Raw genomic sequence first — 23463 nt, forward strand, 5'->3', positions numbered from 1 at the left:
TCGCGGCTCCCAGCAGTCAGCGCGGCCGCGGGTCGCCGGCGGCGGGTCCGGGCTGCGCCCCCGCGGGCGGCCGCGTCTCACAGGCCCTGGGGCGCCCAACGAACGTCGTCTTCTGGCTCATTTTCCCCCAGCCTCGCGGCCGCCGCTCTCTATGTGGTGAGTGGAGGCGGTGCTGGCCCGGGTGCGGGAGGCGCTCGGCGGGCGGGGGCCGGGGTGTCGCCTGGGAGGGGCCCGGGCCGGGCGCGGGCGCGAGGCGGCGTCTGTGAGTGTTAACCTCGGCGATACCAGAGGGTGTGTGAGTGTGTGTGTGTGTCTGTCTGTCTGTCTGTCTCTCTCTCTCTCGGCTGCGGTGTGTGCGCTGGGGAGCCCCTGACCGGTTCCCACTGGGCTCTGGGGTTGTGATTTGGCGCGGCGCCTTTTGTAGGACCGTGTGTGTCAGACGGCGATGGATCCGGTGACAGCCCGCTTGTGACCCACCTGAAATTGACAAAATTGGTCTAGCATAGCTTTTCAATTTTTTTTTTAACTTTAAAGGGTAGAGTTTCGGGCCTCCCTGGTGGCGCAAGGGGTTAAACACAACACTATGAGGCAATTCACAGCCTCGGCAGCACAGATTCCATCCCTGGCCGGCCAGGGAGCTACCCACATGGCGCAGCAGACCTCTCCTGTGTCTCCCACTGCTCCCCTCGGCAGTGTATTTCAGTCACTCTGCCTGTTCTGTTACCCACTCTGTCTCTGGTGAGTACACACACACACACACACACACCCCGCCCCACCTTTGGCCTGTACCCCCCAGCTCTTGTATGCATAAATAAATAAATCTTTAAAAAAAAATGAAAGAACAAAGAAACACAGAACTAAATATTGATAAACCCAACATTGTAATTAAACTGAACAAAAAATGGACTAAAGACTCCAATAAAAAGACTGTGCCAGATTGGATGAAAAGCACAAAATCAACCAACAGCTGACACACATAATGACACAGAAAAGTTGAAAGTAAAAGTATGAAGGAAACAAAATACATATATTAACCAAAAGAAATTTGCTGTCACTATATTAATATGAAAAAGGAAAAAAAAAAAAAGGACTGTATTGTGTTGTTGCCGCTGCCACCACAATCTGCCAGTCTCTTTGGTCTCAGCAAAAGCCTGGTGACCCTGTAGAATGAGAGACAAGGCAACTAGGGAGTAGATGGAATACCACTTCATTCAACATTACTACCAATTATTTGATAACCACAGAAACTAAGACAGAATCGAGGCAGAATTTACGGTGATGCATCATGCCTTACCTGGGAAGGACAGCAGCTCCAGGGGAGAGCTGCTGTTGTGGAAAAGTTGTCTGGGTTTCCATTCCACAAAGTCCTGGATGGTGTCACTACACAGGACCACACTACACAGGCTACACCAGAGAGCTATGTCTTCAACATGGTCACGGCCCACTCAGAAGCTGTGAAGACCCTGTTATGGGGTTCATCAGATGTTGCTATTAAAAGACATCAAGGTTTGCACCAGTTAGTGGACATATGAGTAGTGACCTTACATGTCATTGTGTGGCTTGGCTGAGTTCTGGTACTCACGCCAGTCTGTGAAAAGAATTGGCTCTGGGAAATTAGCTTTCAGAAGGGGATGAGCATTCAGAAGAAAATGAGACACATTAAACATATCTAAACCCAGAGACCCAAGCCACAGCTTAGGCCAGCTGAGTCATAGTCAACCTGCAGAGCGAGCAGTGCGCTGAAATTAAGACTTTGGTGCAGGATTATTGTTGGAATAGTTAGCTAATGGATAATAAAAATGTTCATTAGGTATTTCAGTATGGAAGTTCACTATGTATTTCCATTTCAACTCAAGAATTACTGAAAAGTTTAAAAAATTTTTTTTTTAAAGAGGCACGGTTTTTTTTTTTTATTTATTTGTTTGTTTATTTGTTTATACATGCACTGGGTACAGTCAGAAGCGCGGGAGGGTGAGAGAATTCACCAGAGCCAGAGCGGGGAGCAGAGCAGGCAGAAGGACGGAAGTACACTGCTGAGGGGAGCAGCGGGCGGCAGGCGAGGTCTGCACGCCATGTGGGACCCTCCTCCGGTGGCCGGGGAGCAGCTGGGGATCGAACCAGCGCCGCAGAGGCCCCGGGGAGCTTCACAATCCAGCGCTCAACCGCTGCGCCACCGGGGAGGCCCTTTAAAATATTTTATTGAGGTAAATTTGTGTACAATAAATTGCATGTAATAGTTACTATTTTTATTAAACTTTTTTTTTTTTTTAAGATTTATTTATCTATACAAGCACTGGGGTACAGACCAGAGCATGGGAGGGTGAGAGAATATACCAGAGACAGAGCAGGGAGCAGAACAGGCAGAAGACAGAAAACACTGCTTAGGGGAGCAGTGGGTGAGACAGGAGAGGTCTGCTGTGCCATGTGGGAATCTCCCTGGCTAGTGGGGGAATCGAACCTGTGGCGCAGACAGCTTCACAGCGCTGCGCTCAACCCATTGCGCCACCACGGAGGCCCGATTTTTGTACAATATTTGATTTCTCCAATCATGTGTCATCTCCATAAAGCTCCCACCACCACCTCACCTGTGAAATGCCACCATAGTCTGTTGTACACATAATTGTACAATTCAGTTCACCTGTGACATCATTGCTACAGCCGGGATAGTGAACAGACCCATCACTGCCAAACATGTCTTGTGCCCTGTAGAATCCCATCCTCCTGCCCCTCTCGCTGGGTCTTTTCCCCAGTACCAATCTGCTTTCTGTCACTATCGAATATTTTGTATTTTTCTAGAATTTTATATCAATGAATTCATATAGTATGTATCTTTATTTCATATATGAAATAAGTAAAAGAAGCTTTTACTCTACAAAGTTATTTTGAAATGTATCCATGTTGTTTGATGTGTCATTTGGTTAGTCCTTGCTACTGAATAGTATTCCATGTAAAAGTAATGCCACAATTTGTTTATTTACTATTTGATGAGCATTTGGGTTGTATCCAGTTTCTTGCTAATATAAATAAAACTGCTGTGAACAATTGTGTACAAGTCTTTGGACCTATGTTTTTACTTCTCTCGAGGATAGATATAGGAGTGGACTGTTTGGGGGTTAATTGGAGAAATGTGAATAGGGGAAAGATAGTAGGTGATGATAGGTAACTATTAATAATAAAGTATGATCATTTAAGGAAGGGCTATGACAGTGTCTTTATTCATAGAAGATGAAGTTCTTAAGAATGAAGTCACATGTTTTTCTCTCAAAAGCAGCATAATCACACACCTATCAATCAAATATGTCAGATGAGAACAAAATTTGTTAAATCAAGTGGCATTTAGATGTCATTCATGTAATTTTACATTTCTGCATGATTGAAAATATTCATTAAGTAGGTTAGAATAATATAGAATAGGGGCCTCCCCGGTGGCGCAGCGGTTGAGCGCTGGGTTGCGAAGCTGCGCGCGGCCTCTGCGGCGCCGGCTCGATCCCCGGCTGCTCCCCGGCCACCAGAGGAGGGTCCCACATGGCGCGCAGACCTCTCCTGCCGCCCGCTGCTCCCCTCAGCAGTGTACTTCGGTCCTTCTGCCTGCTCTGCTCCCCGCTCTGGCTCTGGTGAATTCTCTCGCCCTCCCGCGCTTCTGACTGTACCCAGTGCATGCATAAACAAAACAAACAAACAAACCAGCAAACAAATAAATAAAAGCATGCCTCTATAAAAAAAAAAAAAAAAAAAAAAAAGAATAATATAGAATACCTAGTATTAAATTCAACAAAAATTTCTAAAAATGTCAATAAAATGTGATAAGATTTAATGCAAAACAGGGCCTCCTTGGTGGCCCTCGGGGTTAAGTCTCAGCACTATCAAGCTATCTGCAGACTCTGCAGCATGAGTTCAATCCCCAGCTAGGGAGCTACCTACATGGCACAGCTGACCTCTCCTGTCTTGCCCGCTGCTCTCCTTAGCAGTGCATTTCAGTAGATCTGCCTGTTCTGCTCCCCACTCTGTCTCTGGTGAGTCCTCTCAGCCTCCTACACCTCTGGCCTGCACCCCAGCTCTTGTATGCATAAATAAATTAAACTTTAAAAAATATACAAAATAGCTATTGAAACACATTGTACAGCTTTGGAGCAGGAATGGGGTAGAAATCACTGCAGCTTCCCACTCTAGGGTAACTTGCTTTTTACCGCCTCCCAACAATTACTGCTAAGCTTCACAATCTTGTCTCTCTTATCTGGTCAACCACCACATTTCCTCTGCTACTTCCCCATTTCAAAAACGGAGGAAATTTTTAGAAAGAGACTTTCCCCCTTCTTTTGGGAAAGTGGAAACTTCTATTTTTCCACTTTCAGTAAAGTGGAAACTTCTATTTCTTGGCAATATGTGCCATGGGATGGAGGTAGGTAAAGAAATTTATACCATGTCTCCTACAAAGCAATTGCCAGCAGGCGGACTGGTGGTAAAGCACCTAGGGAGTTACTGACTACAAAGGTCCTTGCAAGAGTGTGCCCTCTATTGGGGGGGCTGTGAAGAAACCACCACTACAGGCCCTGTAAGGTGGCAGCCATGAAATGTTATGGGAAGTCCTCTGAACTGATTCCCAAACTTCCTTTCCAGTGTCTGGTGGGAGAAATTGCTTAAGACTTCAAAATAGATCTGTACATCCAGACCTCAGCTATTGATGCTTGGCAGGAGACAAATAAGGACTGGTTGGTCTATTTTAAGACAGCAATCTGTATGCTGTCCATGCCAAATATGTTACAATGATGCTAAAAGACATGTAGCTAGCATGCTGCATGTATGGAGAATGACTTAAGAGTCCACTATGATGAGACACATTTCCTTCTCAAAAAAAGAGAAATCTTCCTTTTACTTTTTTCCCATGGTATCAAAAGCTACCTATGTATATGATCACAAGAGGAAAAATAGGGAAAAATCAGGTATTGGTGGTTTTTACATTTCTATTTGTATGGGAATTTTTAATAAAAATGTGGGGATATAAAGCATTAATCAAGTCGAAATGTTTCTGTGACTAAGCTTCAGCAGTTCAACTTTATTATAAATAAACCTGTCAAGTTTTTTATGGACAATTCCTGCATTTGGACTTTCTAAAAAGAGGTAAAATAACCAAAATGAAAATGTATACATTGTGCAAAAATGAAAACTATGTAAGAATTATATAAAATAAAAAAATAATAAAAGAGGTAAATTTCTTACTGATCTCAACTAAATGGTGTTTGTAGCATTGTTCTCATACAGTAGATTCCATCCATTCACTATAATTTTCTGAGTTGTCCTACATAGTGTTGTCTGTCTTCTGTGCTGTTTCTGAAGTTGAGTATTAAAACATATTAAACTATTTTTAAAAATCACATTATAAATATGTTAATTTACAGATTCAATGTAAACCAGTAAAAATGAACTGAGTTTTGTTATATAGCTTTACTAGATGTATGGAAGCAGAAGAATCCAGAAGAAAGGCAACCTCAAAAATAAAAGTCTAGAAGATTTGATATCACCCTGCATACATCCTGTATCACAGACAAATAAACAAGGAAAGAGTAATGTTATTCAAAGTTTAGACCAAAGAAACAACACGAGGCACATAAAGGACCCTAAATATATACAACTGGTATATAAGAAAGCTGGTTTTGGTTATCAGTAGGAAAATGTGGATTTCTCAATAAATTCTGCTGGGGTCCATATGGGAAAAAAGTTAGAATTTTATCTGATGGGAAAAAAAATACCCAGGTATATTAACTATAATAATATGCAAGATAATAGATGGTAATATTGGTGACTGTCCTCATGAGATTTTCCTTCCTAGGCCCTGGCATCCACCATCCTATTTTATTTTTATGAGCCTGATTACTCTAGAAATTCCATATAAGTGGAATTTTACAGTATTTTTGTTTCACATAGCTTTATGTCTTCAAAGTTTATCCATATTGTAGCATGTGTGAGAATTTTTTCCTTTTTAAAGCTGAATAATATTCCATTGTATGTATACACCACATTTTGCTTATCCATTCATAGACATTTGCATTGCTTATACCTTTTGATTATTGTAAATAATGCTGCTGTGAGTTTCATGTTTTTAATATATATATATATATATATATATTTAACATCTCTCTGAATACTTTTAGCTGCACACTATTTACAATAGGTAAGCTATGGAAACAACCCAAATGCCCCAAAATAGATGACTGGATCAAGAAGATGTGGTGCATACACACAATAGAATAATATTCAGCAATCAAAAAAGACAAACTCATGTCATTTGCAGCAACATGGATGGAGCTGGAAGGGATCATGCTCAGTGAAACAAGCCAGAAAGAAAAAGAAAAATACTGTATGGTCTCACTTATATCAGGAATGTAGAGGAACCAAATAAAGGATCAGGGAAAAAAACTAATTATAACAAAGTAAAAATCAAAATCAACAGGCAGCTATAAACCAGAGACATTCTGCAGGGAGGGAGAAGGGAGTAGGATCAAAACAAGGGTGGGAAGAGCACAAGGGACCATGGTGATGGTTCACTGGTGAATGAGTGGTGGGAATTTCACGGGAACTCTAACCAAGATGAAAATGCATACATTGTACAAAATTGAAGAATGATGTAAAAATATATAAAATAAAAATTAAAATAAACACTTTTAGTTGCATCTGTCAGATTTTCTCCTGTATTATTTCCATTTAGTTTAGAGCATTTTCCAATCCCCCTTATGATTTGTACTTTGACCCATGGGTTATCTGGAGGTATGTTGTTTAATTTCCATGTGTTGGGGGATTTTCTGATTGTTCTAATTAGATTTCTAAATGTTACTGGCTTCTAACTTTTGTCCCTTGTGATTAGATAATATATTCTATATTATTTCAGTGTTTTGAAATTTATTGAGACTTATTTAATGACCAGCACACAGTCTACCTTGGAGAACGTCCATGTACATAAAATGAATCTAACTGTTCAGTTATGGCATGTGGAATCTATAACATCAGTGAAATCATGTTGATTGATTATCTTGAGCTCTATTGCCTGATATTTAATATAGCCATGCCAACTTGCTTATACTTGTGCATATATTTTTTCTGGGCCAGTTTTTAATTTCTTAGTTTAGATATCCTGCATCATATATAAGATTGATTGTTTATGTCCCATATTTCTAGGTGAAGGCTGAGTGTTTGCACATCTCAAGGGTGAGCTCCCCACACCCACCCAATGGGCCAAAGAAACCCCGTTTCTCATCTCTTTAGTCCAGTGAGTAGCATTTTTCTAGACATATTTTATAGGAACTAAGCTAAGTCTTAGTTCTAGATCTTCATCCCCTATTCCTGTATGATTATTAAAACCCCAGGCCTCTTAAGCATTAAATATGGGATCAGAAAATCTTGGGGTGTCTAAGGTTTCACCTCCAGGTTACATTACTGTTTTGATTCAGCTCTTAGTTTCTGATTGCAGAATATTCTTTTCCTTTGAATATGACAAATTATTTTTTTTGAATGTTTATTTATGTATACAGGAGCTGGGGTACAGGCCAGAGATGTGAGGGATGAGAGGATTCACCAGAGACAGACTGGGGAACAGAACAGGCAGACTGACTGTAGTACACTGCTGAGGGGAGCAGCGGGTGAGACAGGAGAGGTCTGCTGCGCCATTTGGGTTGCTCCCTTGCCAGCCGGGGATCGAACTCGTGCTGCAGTGGCTGCAGATAGCTGCATAGCAGCATCTTAGGCAAATTGCTCAACTTTGCTCTGTCTTTGTTTCCTCATCTGTAAAATTTAAACAGGGTATAAAGATAAAAAGCCGTAAGTTTGTTTCAAAAACTAAATATGTTATTACAAAGTCCTTATAAAAGTTTTTTAAAATGTTGAGATCGAGTCCTATTCAAAAGCAATTAAAATTCTAGGTATGAAACCTGGGTATCCTTATATTTTTAATACACTCTAACACCAGTTGATATAGAGTTAGGAATGAACCAGTTTTAAAGGGTTTTGAATTACCAAAAGAGGTATCATTTTGTAAATTGGTTAGGACTAGAAAATGGTCTAGCAAGATATTATATCTTTTCACCTTTCTGTGCTAATGCCTCTTGTTTTCCTGAGTCAGAATAAAGAAACATCTAGTTTCTTCCATTTCTTTCTTTTTTTTTTAAATTTTTTTTAAGATTTATTTATTTATTTATTTATACAAGACTGGGTAGAGTCAGAAGCGCGGGAGGGTGAGAGGATTCACCAGAGACAGAGTGGGGAGCAGAACAGGCAGAAGGACCGAAGCACACTGCTGAGGGGAGCAGCAGGCTAGACAGGAGAGGTCTGCTGCGCCATGTGGGTTTCTCCCCAGCTGGCTGGGATCGAACCCGCGCTGCAGGAGCTGAGAACAGCTTCACAGTTCACAGTGCATTGTTCTGCTCGCTCAACTGCCTGCGCCACCAGGGGAGGCCCTCAAGTTTTAACACTATTGCTAACTAGCACTACAATAACAGAGTCATTACACGGTTGTTGGAACTTGACTGTCAGATTTGGGTATAGTGGGTGGCACTACACAACACTGATGAGCTGAAGGAGGCGTGGAATTGTAGAAACACTAAACTAAATTTTGGGGACACACATCAGAACCGGGGCTGGCTCTGATCCACCAGGGAAGGGACACACACTTGTGCCAAGTGCCGCGTGCCAGATGCCGCTGCGGATGCTGGGGCTTTGCCAGGGAGCAAAACTGATAAACTCAACAGCAAAAACAAAATGCATCACCCTCCGGCCACGACCGTGACCCTGGAGTGTCCCACGTGCAGGCTGGAGAGACGAGCACCCTCGGAGGCAAGTCGTCGCCTCCGCCCAGAGCTACGGTACCAGCTTCAGCTCGTCGTGGCCCGCATCCCTCCCTCCCCGGCAGGCTCCCCAATTCCCTCTTCCCTCCTCCGGCCCGGAGCCCGGTGGGGCTTCCGCTTCGCAGCGCGTCCTCCCCGAAGCCGGCGTCCAGCCTTTCCCTGGGCGGCCGGCTCCGGGGGGCTTCCGGTTCCCTTTTCTGCCCCCCTCTCCGGCGTTTCCGACTCCCCCTCGCCGGGCTGGGCTCCTCCCCAGCGGCCCCCAGCCCTGCCCCCGCGCACCGCCGCGACCCTCCGCGAGCCGAGCGCGCGACCTGCGCGTCCTGGAAAATTCCCGGGCGCGTCTCGGCGCGCGCACCCCGCGGGCTCCGCTGCCTGGTGGGGGGTCTGGGCGCGGGACTGCGTTTCCCACAGGGCCGGGGAGCGCGCGTTCGCTGCGACCTTCGGTCCCCCCCGCCTCTGCGGCCGGGGTTCTGGGGGTGTCCGCCTGCTGAGTGGAGCCGCCCCGGCCGGGCTGGGGCGCGCGGAGAGGAGCCCCCCCGGGAAGCCGGCGCCTGCAGCCTGTCGCGACGGGCGGCGCTCGTTCCCGCGCGTCTGTGTCTGCGGGAGACCCGGACGGAGGCAGTGAGTGTGGCGGGCCTGGGGCGCCCGGGCTGGTGTCTGATGGGGCTCCTGGGCCTGCGGGTGGGGCCGCCCCTGGGTGGCCCTAGTAAAGAGGCGCGTCCGACACCGCGACCGCTCTGCTGAGACTGGCAGGGTGAGCGGGGTGGCAGGTGGAGTGTCTGATGCACACGCGTACGGGTGTGTGTGTGTGTGTGGTCACATGTAGTTAATGTCTCCCCTGTGATTATGTGTCCAGGACTCCATGCCTGTGTAACTGGGGACACCCACCCAACCCCCCAACCTCCCCCACTCCCCCCACCCCTCCCCTCCTGCCTTCACATCTGGGCACTCTCTCCCCACGCCCAGCCTAAAGCTTAGCACAGACCCTGGTGGAGTGAGTTGCCCACCCAAGGTCCAACTGTAGGTTCTATAGGTTGGTTTGCTTTTTTTTTTTTGGAGCTTGTTTCCCTTGGATTCTCCCATTTTTACTTCTTGTAGCCAGTTCAGTTCGATCTAGCGACAGAGAAATGCTCATCAGTCATTAATTTTAGCCATATAGTGACAGTTCCAGAGGAAAAATACATCTTAAGTCATGAGATGTGGAATTTAGGCGTGCGCTTACCCTCAAGACAAGCTTCCGAGAGGACACGGGGCAAGGCACCCGTGTGGCTTCCTACCTGGGTGAACCACCCTGCCCTGCGCTTCGGAGGCTGCTTACACTTTTCAGAACGACCCTGAACGTGGTCCCTTAAAACTGCGGTAACCTTTCCATCTCTGGGCATAGGTGATGTTGAACTTTTGCCTGACACTATAAAAGTCGGTAATATTCTAGTTTCTCCTCTTAAGTTCATCTGAACGTATTTGAGGTGGGTGGCGGGCCACGTCTGATAGTGCGTCGTGTGTTTGTATTTAACCCGTCCAGGTTCTCCTAAGTCCCTTGTTGGTCCTGCAGTTATGCCAGAAAAGGCCTCTGAAGTGGAGGAGCGCATTGCTGCTTAATGGCCCATTCAAGGTCAGTTCACTTGACTTTTTGCTCTGTCACAGAGCAGAGACTATTTGCTTTCCTTCTCCTAAATTGCCTCACCTAACTGTGACTTGTGCATTTACCTGGTGCCTAGCCCTTTCCTTCCTAGTTAGTAATGGGACCAAGCAGTGGACCTGCTTTATTTCCTTCTCTGCCTCTTCCAAATACCCTTAATCCACTATTGGGTGAATCACTCAATTTCCCTATGTGCTCTTTCGTCCCAAAGAATGATAGGGAGGGCCTCCCAGGTGGCCCCCATTGAGCACAGTGCTGTGAAGCCATCAGCAGCCTCTGCAGTGGCCGCCTGGCCAGGGAGCTACCCACATGGCGCAGCAGACCTTTCCTATCTCGCCCGCTGCTCCCCTCAGCAGTGTTTTCGGTCAGTCTGCCTTTTCTGCTCCCCACTCTGTCTCTGGTGAATCCTCTCACACTCCCGTGCCTCTGGCCTGTAACCCAGTTGTTATATAAAAATAAATCTTAGGGCCTCCCCGGTGGCACAGCGGTTGAGCGCTGGGTTGCGAAGCTGCCTGCGGCCTCTGCGGCGCCAGTTCGATCCCCGGCTGCTCCCCGGCCACCGGAGGAGGATCCCACATGGCGCGCAGACCTCTCCTGCCGCCCGCTGCTCCCCTCAGCAGTGTACTTCGGTCCTCCTGCCTGCTCTGCTCCCCACTCTGGCTCTGGTGAATTCTCTCACCCTCCCGCGCTTCTGACTGTACCCAGTGCATGTATGAACAAAACAAACAAATAAAATAAATAAATTTAAAAAAAATAAAAATAAAAATAAATCTTAAAAAAAAAACTTTCTCCATCGTATGGTCATGGCATGGTACTGCAGCTGAGGGAATCCGTAGCCTGCCTTTCCAAGCATGGAACACCTGCCACCCCAGCTAAGGCAAAGATAATGGGGTGCCTGGGGTTCTGAGCAGTGCCACACCTAATATCCAGCCTGCATTTTGTGTGAAAACCCTCCCTCCTTTCACTCAATTTAGCCACGCAACAGGTAGCTGGCAGCAGGAGGGGAGATACTTATTCCCTGGAAATGTAAACAGCCAGGAATGCAGCCATCTGACTGGGAACAGGGGCTGAGTAGTGGTGTGGAAGCCTCTGTCCTTGGTTACTAGTTTGGAATGGAGTCTTTTTCTTACCAGTATGGGATGGGCAATAACAAGGAGAAGGTTTGATTCATAGTTCTTAGCGAGTTTTAGATGTTCTTGCGCAGTATTTCTTCATTTGCTGTCTGTTCTTCATCTGTTACATGCTCTATGTTCATTTGCTGTATGGGGGCAGCAGGCATGTTCATGGGGGACCTTAAAATGGCTGTTTTTGTTTCCTATATAGAATTCTCACCAGTTTCACTTGGGAGTGTGTCTGTGGAGCAACTCCTGCTATGCCAGCAGAATTTGCAGACCGATTCCTCGCAGATCTAACCATGGGCCACGTGAGTTGCTTGTTTTGTTGTTGTTTTTTTTTTAAGACTTATTTATTTATGCATACAAGAACTGGGGTACAGGACAGAGATGTGGGGGGTGAGAGGATTCACCAGATACAGAGCGGGGAACAGAACAGGCGGGTTGACTGAAATACACTGCTGAGGGGAGCAACGGGCAAGTCAGGAGAGGTCTGCTGCACCATGGGGGTAGCTCCCTGGCCAGGGGTTGAACTCGTGCTGCAATGACTGTGGATAGCTTCATAGGTTGCATCTTAACTCTTTGCACCACCAGGGAGGCCCATGAGTTGCTAGTTCTGTGTCCTTTGTGAACATCTCCTTTCTCTGAATATTCCTGCCAAAAAGCTGGTCAAACTTCTGCAGTTTTTCACTTTCCAGAGGGTGCGAACCAAACTGCACACACTCTCTGCCTGTCTCGTTTCTAGGTAATGTTCAATATGCATGTGCTCAGTGTTTAGTCAAGAACAACTCTGTAACAGCGATATAACCTGAATAGAGATGTTTACCATCCTTTTTACATTCTTGGATAGAGAAAAAGAACAGATGGGTCATTTGATGACATATAGGCAAAGTACTTTTCCTGAGCAAACATGAGTTTCTAGGTAGATCAAATTTGCTGTTGGGGCCTCCTCTGGTGGCGCAGGCGCAGTGCTGTGAAGCTGTCCACTGCCTCTGCAGCACAGGTTCAATCCTGGCTGGTAAGGGTCCCACATGGCATGGCAGACCTCTCCTGTCACACCCGCTGCTGCTCCCCTCAGCAGTGTATTTCGTCAGTCTGCCTGTTCTGTTCCCCGCTCTGTCTCTGGTGAATCCTCTCACCCTCCTGCGCATCTGGCCTGTACCCTTGTATAAAGAAATTTATTTAAATATATATATTTAAAAAAATTTGCTGTGGACTGATCTGTTATCTGTGAGTGACATATTATTATAACCTGTCAGAATTGTAGAAGACATTATATTCAGTGTGTCTAAGTATAATTCAGGCTATGTTTTCACCTAGTAAACTAATATGTAGATTAAAAAGTATTTACTAAATAATGGAATTATGATTAACAATTTTTATGTAATGTGATATTATGAAACTTAATACAATAATAAACTTGGGGCTGTAGGAAATTTTAAAATATTTCTATCCAGTCTCTGAGTTAGATTTCCTGTATAGGGGAGCAAAATGTAGAACTCACTTTCATTGATAAATTCATGTGGTAGATATATTTGTGCAATGTGTATGTACACATTACTATTATTTTATTTCCAGATATGCTTAACTAATTTAGAAATCCCAGAGTAGGGGCCTCCCTGGTGTGGCAAGGGATTAAGATGCAGCACTATGAACTACTGTAGCTATTGTAGCATGGGTTCGATCCATGGCCAGGGAGGTGACCCACATGGTGCAGCTGACAGAGACAGAGTTCTGCTGCTCCCTGACACTCCCCTCAGCAGTGTATTTCAGTAGATCTATCTGTTCTGCTCCCTACTCTGTCTCTGGTGAATCCTCTCACCCACCGCATCTCTGGCCTGCACCCTAGCTCTTGTATGCATAAAGAAATAAATGTTAAAAAAAAAAAAAAAAAGAAATCCCAGAGTATACTAGAAGGCTTCTCTGAACCAAATCATCTAGTCTGGTTTGGAAGCACTAATTTCCTTAATTCCCATTCCATAGGCTTTTACCCCTGACCTTGTTTACTATTTAGTCTCTTTCTGTAATGCAAATCTTTATTTCTTGTTTTTTTTTTTTTTTTTTTTAAAGATTTATTTATTTATTTATACAAGCACTGGGTACAGTCAGAAGTGCGGGAGGATGAGAGAATTCACCAGAGCCAGAGTGGGGAACAGAACAGGCAGACTGACGATATACACTGCTGAGGGGAGCAGCGGGCATGGCAGGAGAGGTCTGTTGCGCCATGTCGGACCCTCACTGGCGGCCAGGGATAGAACCGGTGCTGCAGAGGCTGCGGGCAGCTTTGCAGCCAAGCGCTCAACTGCTGCGCCACCAGGGGAGGCCCCTATTTCTTGTGTTTTTCACAAAAAACTTTTTTATCTTCAATTTCATCTATAATGTGTGCTTTACTATTTCAGGAATTGGTAACATTCAGGGATGTGGTCATCAGCTTCTCTCAAGAGGAATGGGAATACCTGGACTCTGCTCAGAGGGACTTATACTGGGATGTGATGATGGAGAACTACAGCAACTTGGTCTCGCTGGGTAAATTATCTGCCTCACAAAATTTAGAATATGCTGTCTAGATGGTGACTTAATACTCAAATCATTGACGTTACTTGATGTTAATACTTGAATTGAAGGCTATCTTTGGTAAACCAGATAAATCTCTTCTCCCTCTTTCCAAAGGGATGGGTTGAACATTGTGCTACAGGTGGCACTTCCATCATTCTTCTTCTTTTTTTTTTTTAAGTTATTTATTTATTTATTATTTATACAAGCACTGGGTACAGTCAGAAGCGCGGGAGGGTGAGAAAATTCACCAGAGCCAGAGCAGGGAGCAGAGCAGGCAGAAGGACTGAGGTACACTGCTGAGGGGAGCAGCGGGCGGCAGGAGAGGTCTGCACGCCATGTGGGACCCTCCTCCAGTGGCCGGGGAGCAGCCGAGGATTGAAGCTGTGCTGCAGAGGCTGCAGGCAGCTTCAAAACCCAGTGCTCAACCGCTGCGCCACTGGGGAGGCCCCTTCTTTTTTTTTTTAAGATTTATTCATGCATACAAGAATGGGGCACAGGCAAGATATGCAGGATGGTGAGAGGATTCACCAGAGACAGAGTGGGGAGCAGAACAGACAGATCTACTGAAATATACTGCTGAGGGGAGCAGCGGGCAAGACAGGAAAGGTCTGCTGCACCATGTGGGTATCTCCCCTGCTGGCCAGGCTCGAACCAGCGCTGCAGAGGCTGCGGACAGCTTCACAGTGCTGTGCTCAACCACCTTCACCACCAGGCAGGCCCCATCATTCTTCTTGATTTTAGTCCCTTCATATAGTTCATATCTTCCTTGACACCCAGGGACCTGCATTTGACTTGTAAGATACGTACAGCCTATCCTTTGAGATATCTACTTTTTTTTAGCTCTTCTCTTCTTTAGTGTAGTTATTTTCATGCTTTCACCTTTATTAATATAAGCACTTAATTATTCCTTCTGTGAGTAACGTTGAGATCCATAGATTTTATTTATTTATTTATTTATTTATTTTTTTGAGATCCATAGATTTTAATGTAATGTTTTCAGTACCATTGTGCTCTAAAAACTGTAATTTCAGGGGCCTCCCTTGTGGCCTAGGGGTTGAGTCTCAGCGCTATCACCCCTACAGCCTAAGTTCGATCCCCAGCCAGGGAGATACCTACATGGTGTAGCAGACCTCTCCTGTCTTTCCCACTGCTCCCCTCAGCAGTGTATTTCAGTAGATCTGCCTTTTCTGCTCCCCACTCTGTCTTTGGTGAATCTTCATACCCCCTGCATTTCTGGTCTACACCTCAATTCTTCTATGCAGAAAATAAATATTTTTGAAAAATCATCCTTTTAAAAAAACCTGTAATTTCAATGCCATTTTCATACTGACTATACATTTATTTGCTAGTGAGCTTCATTTCTAAGTTTTCTAATAATTAGAATTCATTTCTGATTTTATTGCTTCAGTTAAATAATGATGTTTGTATTTTTTGACCTCTGTATACATAATTCAATTACAGGGAATTTCTTTTTTTTTCCTTTTACCACACTGTTTATCAGCCACTTTGGATTTCCTTAGGTTGTTCCCTCATTTTTTTTTAAAGATTTATTTATGTTTGCATAGAAGAATAGGGATGCAGGACAGAGGTGTGGGGGTGAGAGGATTCACCAGAGACAGAGTGGGAAGCAGAACAGGCAGATGTACTGAAATACACTGCTGAGGGGAGCAGTGGGTGAGACAGGAGAGGTCTGCTGTGCCCAGGGGGTCATCTCCCTGGCCAGGGATTGAATTCGTGCTGCAGTGGCTGCAGAGAGCTTCATAGGTTGCATCTTAATCCCTTCCACCACAGGGAGGCCCCTGTTTCCTCATTTGATTGCTTATCTTCAGCTAATGCCCACCCCATCCTTTGTTGGAAAGCACCTAACATTCTTACCCAAGTCTATCTCCTTTCTATACCATTCTGTAGCACAGTCTTCTTTTCATTCCAAGCTTTGCTCAGAATTGCATGAGTGTTAAATATGGTATGCAACATACTTTGTTTTGTTTTGTCTGCTTGTTGCACTTAGCAGATATTGTTTATTACAGAACCCTCCATCAGTAATTTGACTGCAACTCATTAAACGTAATGATGATCATTTTTTAGTAGTAAAGTGTTTTTAATTTAAGGTATGTACATAATGCTAATGTAATAGCATTAGACGTAATGCTATTGCACACTGAATAAACAACTTTCTGGTGTAAACATAACTTTTATATGCACCGGGAAGCCAGAAAATTCATGTGTTTCATTTCACTGAGATAATAATTTTATGGTGGTAGTCTGGAACTAAACTTGCAATATCTCCAAGTATGCATGTGTACCTATTCTGAAATTGTAAATACTTTGACACTTTTTTTTTTTTTAAGTATAGTGGGGCCTCCCTGGTGGTGCAGGGGTTAAAGTCAGCACAATCAAGCTATTAGCAGCCACCACAACACAGGTTTGATCCCCTGCCAGGGAGCTGCTTACATGGCGCAGCAGACCTTGCCTTTCTCCCCTGCTGATCCTCTCAGCAGTGTCTTTCAGTCAGTCTGCCTGTTCTGTTCCTCACTCTGTCTCTGGTGAATCCTCTCACTCTCATCCCCATACCTCTGACCTATATCCCAGTTCCTGTATGCATAAATAAAAAATAAAACTTAAAATATATAGCAATGTCTGGCTTTGGATAGAAAAATGGAAAGGAGTATCTTCCTGGGAAACAGCAAAAAGGAAAACATTTGAACACAGACTGGTGTTTCAGCAAGAGAGAAGAGTAATGGAGAAGTGGGGCTGAAGAAAATCATGACGCTGCATAGGAGGGATGAACATCAGGAGACAGTACGTATAACTGGAAAGGTGATTACAGAACAGACATAAACACTATTTTTATAAATACATGTGTGGGGCCACCCTGGTGGCGCAGTGGGTTGAGCGCAGCACTGTGAAGCTGTCCGCAGCCTCTGCAGCGTGGGTTCAATTTCCACCCGGCCAGGGAGCTACCCACATGGTGCAGCAGACCTCTCCTGTCTCACCCGCTGCTCCCCTCAGCAGTGTTTTCGGTCATTCTGTTCTGTTTCCCGCTCTATGTCTGATGAGTTATCTCACCCCCTGCAGTTCTGGCCTATTCCCCAGTTCTTGTATAAATAAATAAATCTTTAAAAATAAATGAATACATGTGTAATCACAATGGTATGAGGAACAGAAGGCCCAGAGATTTGCTATAACTGTTGCACTATTGAAAAAAATGAATATGATGGCAAGAAACTAGATTCTGGAATAGATATAGATTTGAACTCAGGGAATCTGCTACTATATCCTTTCTGAGGGTTGTAACTTTTAAACCTGGACAATGAAAAGCAGGTGACACATGAGGAACCCATGTGTAGGAGATGAAACATTGTGTGGGATGCTCTAAATGACAGGAAATGTATTTTGATTTAGGACTTGAAAAAAAGTTTAGATGAAAGAGGGCAATGGATTAACATAAGGTCTGGTTATTCATAGCAAAGAGTTGGGCTTTTAGTTTCAGAGAGACAAAATTGTCAGCAATCTAACATTTTGATCTGCATTAGCAGTATTACTGCATGTGCTATCCAGTTCTACATATGTACATATCTGTGTAGTTTATCTGGATTCATTTCTAAACATCAGTACTTTCCAGCAAGCTTACTAGATGATCAAGTAAATCTGAGGCCCACTGACTGAATCTTTTTTTTTTTTTTTAACATTTATTTATTTATTTATATAAGCACTGGGTACAGCCACTGACTGAATCTTATTCTTACATTATGCACTTACATTTTCTGAGCTTCTGACTTTTCTTCAAACTTCCTAACAGAATTTTAATCATTCACTTAAATTGTGAATTATTTTCAATTTTTTCTACTTTACATTCTATAACTCTCATTTTTGTGCCACCAGAAAGAACATTGTTTTTCACCTCTTTTTTCAGATTTGGAATCCAAGTATGAGATAAAGACTTTATCGGTAGGAAAGGGCATTATTGAAAACATTGGTTCTCAGTGTGAGAAAGTAAAAGAAAGTACTGATTTCATTGGTCTTGAGAGCACCATTTGCAGAAATGACAGGCAAAGCACAAACAAGATTGAAGTACAAGTATCTGCAATGGCATGTTTCCATCAAAAGAAAACCACCACAGAAAAAGTACCCAATTGCAAAAATCAGGTGTCTCTTACAATGCATCAGAGAAATCATGACAGCAAGAAACCTTGTGAGTATAAGGGATGTAGTAAGGTCCTGAACTGTGACTTAAAGTTTGATGACTATGAGAAAATATACAGTGGTGAGAAATTCAATGAATGTGATAGATGTTGGAAAACCTTTGGAGTTGATGACCCACATAACCTACAACTAAATATTCATACTGATGTGAAACCCTGTCTGTATATGAAATATGGGAATGCATTTAGTTTTTATGAAGACCTTAGAGCACACCATAAAATTCATGATGATCGGAAGTGCTATAAATATAAGGAGTACAAAAGGACCTTTAGGAGAAATGAAGAAACTACTCCACTTGAAAGAATTCACAGTGGTGAGAAACCTTATGAATGCACTTTCTGTGGGAAGTCCTTTAGAGTTCACGCACAACTTAATCGACATCAGAAAATCCATACTGATGAGAAACCTTACAAATGCATGGAATGTGGAAAGGACTTTAGATTTCACTCACAGCTAACTGAACATCACAGAATTCATACTGGTGAGAAACCATACAAATGTGAACAGTGTGAGAAGTTCTTTAGAATTAGTTCACAGCTTATTGAACATCAGAGAATTCATACTGGTGAGAAACCTTATGAATGTAAAGAATGTGGAAAGGCTTTCGGAGTCTGTAGAGAACTTGCCCGACATCAGCGAATTCATACTGGTAAGAAACCTTACAAATGCAAGGCATGTGGAAAGGTCTTTAGAAATAGTTCATCCCTGACCAGACATCAGAGAATTCATACTGGTGAGAAACCCTACAAATGTAAAGATTGTGGGAAAGCTTTTGGAGTAGGTAGTGAACTTACAAGACATCAGAGAATTCACAGTGGTCAGAAACCTTATGAATGTAAAGTATGTGGAAAATTCTTTAGACTTACTTCAGCCCTTATTCAACACCAGAGAATTCACAGTGGTGCGAAACCCTACGAATGCAAGGTTTGTGGGAAGCTCTTTAGACACAGTTCAGCCCTTACTGAACATCAGAGAATTCATACTGGAGAGAAACCTTATGAGTGCAAGTCATGTGGGAAGGCCTTTAGACATAGTTCATCCTTTACAAAACATCAGAGAATTCATACAGGTAAGACATCCTATGAATGTAAGGAATGTGATAATGCCTTTACTTAATATCAAAAAGTTACATTGGTGAGAAGTCTTTGGAACAAAAGGTATGTATAGACAGGCCTTTTGTTTCAGTTTATGTGGGGAAAAAAAGGGTGCATTTAATAAGAAATAATCAGGGGAATACAGTATCTCTCTCATTAAGTCCGTTGCCAGACTTTATGGACAGTCTAGAAGTAGAGTTGCTCCATCAGAGGTGATACTTATACTTTCTGCTCCTTTAGATAGCGCCAACTGTTTCTTTTTATATCAACATTCTTATCCATTTATGTAAGATACCTATTAATTCATTTCTGAAATGCATGGGAAATGTGTTTCCCTAATTATTATTTGTTATTTTCTTTTTTCTAGAAACAACCTAAATAATTATTAATGAATATTGTTATTTTCATAAGACTCTCTTATCCAGCATCATTTGCTTACACTTACACTTACATTTGATGTTCTTTTGTCTATTCCTTGTTTTGGCTTACTGATTTAAAATATTACTCAAAGACAACTTTCCCACTCTCATTTCTTGTCATAGATGTAATAAGTTTATCTTCTTCCAGGGAGTTAAAACTCCTAGGTAGATACCATGACTTTTAAAGACTTGAGCCCTGCATGGCGTTTGTATATTCTTGTTTAATTTACTATTGTTTTGTTTCACTGGTAGCTATGAAAGTTCTTTTCCATGGTCATTGAAAGGTTTACTTCTTTTTATAGTTCTGTTTTGTTTTGACATGACGAACTTCCCTAAATACCTCTTACAATTCCTTTAATGAATCTTTCCACCTCTAGGCAGTAACCAGCCAGGATGGAGAAGTCATTTGGAGTAACCAGCTCCAAATGGAAAGAGCACTTTTAAATATTTGATAAAAAGGATTACTCTAGTTTATCAGTCTCTTTATAAAAAAAAAGGAACAAATATACAACTATTATAATGATTATAAACAAATCAGTGAACTTATGATAAAAGTTTTTATTATATTACCATGGCTTCAACAGGGTTTTTTTAAGATCTATTTTTATTACAATTTTCCTCTATACTCCAAGTGTTAACTTACTGGGTTTTGGCAGTTGAATATTCAGTAGACCTTTGATTTTAGTAATCTTACCTGACTCCAAAACAAAGAAATGAGACAGTCACAGAGATAATATTGCAAACCTTACCTGTTTTATCATCCCTTTCTTAGTCAGGACAATTGACACTAGTTATACACTAAATATGATCAAAAAGCACTGGTTATTATAATTTTTTAAGAAAATGTACCTATTACCTTAAGTACCTATTATGTTACATTTATGTCAGAATTATTCACTAGATTTTAATTGCTGAAATTCATCTTTCCCAGAAACTTGACACTAACAACAGTAGTAAGGAAGCCATTTTCTTGCTGGGTATACTGAACTATGTTTTTTTAAATATTCCTTGTTAGTATTTTATTTAACTTAGCAGTTACTCAAAACATGTTATTGGCAGATATTTCCTATCTTACATAGCAAGAGACTGAGTCCTTGTTATTACCCTTTTAACGAGGATGTTTGCTATTTCATACCTTTGAAATTGAGATTAGCACTGTTCACTGAGCTACCCTATGATCACATTGCTGATTCTCTCTTGAAGGGCACTCTGTGAGGTTATTTTTTTTTAATTTATTTATTTATACAAGAACTGGGGTACAGGCCAGATGCGTGGGAGGGTGAGAGGACTCACCAGAGATAGAGCGGGGAACAGAACAGGCTGACTGACAAAATACACTGCTGAGGGGATCAGCAGGTGAGACAGGAGAGGTCTGCTGTGCCATGTGGGTATCTCCCTGGGCAGCAGGGATCGAACCTGTGCTGCAGAGGCTGTGGACAACTTCACAGTGTGGCGCTCAGGCGCCTTCATCACCAGGGAGGCCCTCTGTGTGGTTATTTTAAGTTACTAACAACACTAATTAATTTCCTTCTTCTCCACAACTACCAGCCCTCCACTTCTTTGTGAGTTTTTTCCTTGCCTGCATATGCAAATTAGAATAAGCTATCTAAACCTCCTATACCATGAAATTAAGGCAAACAAAATAACAGTATATCTTGGCACTTACTTTCTTGAGCATCACTAGTGAATAAATGAAAAATTAATTAATATAACATTTCTTTGTTATGTCTCCCTTATTTGTAACTGCAGATACATTTTGCTCATATTAATTTTCCCTGAACTTTGTCATGAACTCTTGTCATTTTATATACTGTTACTCCAATAAACCATAATTATATTGTTAACTCCTATAATGTGTTGCTTAAGTATAGGAATACAAATGTGTAATTAAGACTATTTCATTGTTGTGAGAATGTCACAAGAGTGTACTCACACAAACCTACAAGGTATAGCCTGCTACACGCCTAAGCCATATGGTGTAGCCTCTCCTGTAGCCTAGGCCACAAACCTGTACTAAGTACTGATTGTATCACGATGTTATTTCTATATGTAAACATCCAGACATTTTAAAAGACACAATAAGAATACAACATTAAGACTAGAAATGGAGGGCCTCCCTGGTTGCCTAAGGGGTAAGTCTTATCACTATCACTGCTATGGCCTGAGTTCGATCCCCAGCTAGCGAGCTATCCACATGGCACAACAGACCTCTCCTGTCTCACCTGCTGCTTCCCTCAGCAGTGTATTTCAGTGGATCTGACTATTCTGCTCCCCACTCTGACTCTGGTGAATCCTCTCACCCCGCCACACCTCTGGCCTATACCCCAGTTCTATGCAAGAATAAATAAATAAAATCTTAAAAAAGTAAACAAAAATAAAAAGATTACAAATAGAACACTAACCAGAAATGTGCATGCAGTTGAGTGTCAGAGAGTGATTGGTGAGTGAAAGAGAAGGCCTAGAACATTACACACTACTCAAGGCTTTCTAAACACTGTAATCTTAAGCTACCCTAAATTTGTTTTAGAAAAAATACTTTTCAATATTAAATTAACCTTAGTTTACTGTATATAAACTTTTTGATTAACTCTGACTCCTGTGTAGTGACTCTTAGCTTATAAACACATTGTATAGCTACACAAGACTATTTTCCTTAAGATTCATTTTTATTTATTTATGCATACAAAATCTGGGGTATATATTGCCAGAGGTGCAGGGGGTGGAGGATTCACCAGAGACAGAGTGGGAAGCAGAACAGGCGGATCGACTGACATACACTGCTGAGGGGATCAACGGGTGAGACAGGAGAGGTCTGCTGCGCCATGTGGGTCACCTCCCTGGCCAGGGATTGAATTCGCGTTGAAGTGGCTACAGATAGCTTCATAGTGCCGACGCCTAACTCCTTGTGCCACCAGGAAGGCCCTCCCTCACTGTTCTTGATTATAGCTGGAATGGGACATGCCTGAGGAGCTGTAATCATCACTGACTGTCCTCTGTATTCCTTAATCATATTTGTTTCCAGGTAAATCGCTCAATGTGACCTCTTACTGGCAACATTAGCAGCTTTTGTGCATTTAGAGCACATGTGGAAGAAGAAAAATCAAGAACACAGGGAAATGATGCTATCAAGAGATGTGGTAAACACAAGATGTATGAGGCTACCACGGGTGTAAAATGCTATGGTGTTACCATGGCAACATTACTAGGAGATCACTGTGGTATAGGAGTTGTGTGATTCACTAAAATGTCATGCAGCACATGAATATGTTGGTTTTGCTACTTCTGTTTGGTGCTCCAGCTGATAAAACTTCATTCCTTTCCCATTTCCATTTGTTGGTTATCCTTTCCACATTTCCCCTAGCCCACATGGCTTTTTTTTTTCTACATACAACTGGAATATTCCATACTTATACTGTTATTACTGCACGAAATCATTAAGTGGGCTACCTACAATGACAGGAATCTGGTTCTATTTCTTTAAGATTTTATTTATTTTTGCATAGAAGAATTGGGGTGCAGGGCAGAGGTATGGGGGTGAGAAGATTCACCAGAGACAGAGTGGGGAGCAGAACAGGCAGATCTACTGAAATACACTGCTGAGCGGAGCAG

At 42.8% G+C, this 23463-nt stretch overlaps 1 protein-coding gene across 6 annotated transcripts; it reads left to right on the forward strand.

The window, feature by feature from the left end:
• Window positions 1-76: 76 nt before the first annotated feature.
• Window positions 77-23310, forward strand: ZNF529 (zinc finger protein 529). 6 transcript variants are annotated; one of them, XM_037517925.1, is made up of 6 exons: window positions 77-156; window positions 10354-10443; window positions 11794-11893; window positions 13982-14108; window positions 18052-19410; window positions 22877-23310. In XM_037517925.1, the coding sequence occupies exons 2-6, from the start codon at window positions 10430-10432 to the stop codon at window positions 22912-22914; spliced, it is 1638 nt and encodes a 545-aa protein (XP_037373822.1). In that variant the 5' UTR covers window positions 77-156; window positions 10354-10429; the 3' UTR covers window positions 22915-23310. The 6 variants fall into 6 exon arrangements, with proteins under 6 accessions (XP_037373822.1, XP_054553086.1, XP_054553085.1 ...); XM_054697111.1 differs by having other exon boundaries at window positions 18052-18990; XM_054697110.1 differs by having other exon boundaries at window positions 20232-22919.
• The last annotated feature ends 153 nt before the right edge of the window (window positions 23311-23463 follow it).

Source organism: Talpa occidentalis, unplaced genomic scaffold (assembly GCF_014898055.3).
Source record: "Talpa occidentalis isolate TD23 unplaced genomic scaffold, MPIMG_talOcc4v2.1 talOcc4.17, whole genome shotgun sequence".
Lineage (NCBI taxonomy): Eukaryota > Metazoa > Chordata > Mammalia > Eulipotyphla > Talpidae > Talpa > Talpa occidentalis.

Bases quoted from the DNA above. Each gene is read 5' to 3' on its own strand.
- ZNF529 (XM_037517923.2), top strand. The intron at 11,894-13,981 runs GTGAGTTGCTTG...TTACTATTTCAG, and splicing joins CAGATCTAACCATGGGCCAC to GAATTGGTAACATTCAGGGA. The intron at 14,109-18,051 runs GTAAATTATCTG...CTCTTTTTTCAG, and splicing joins CAGCAACTTGGTCTCGCTGG to ATTTGGAATCCAAGTATGAG.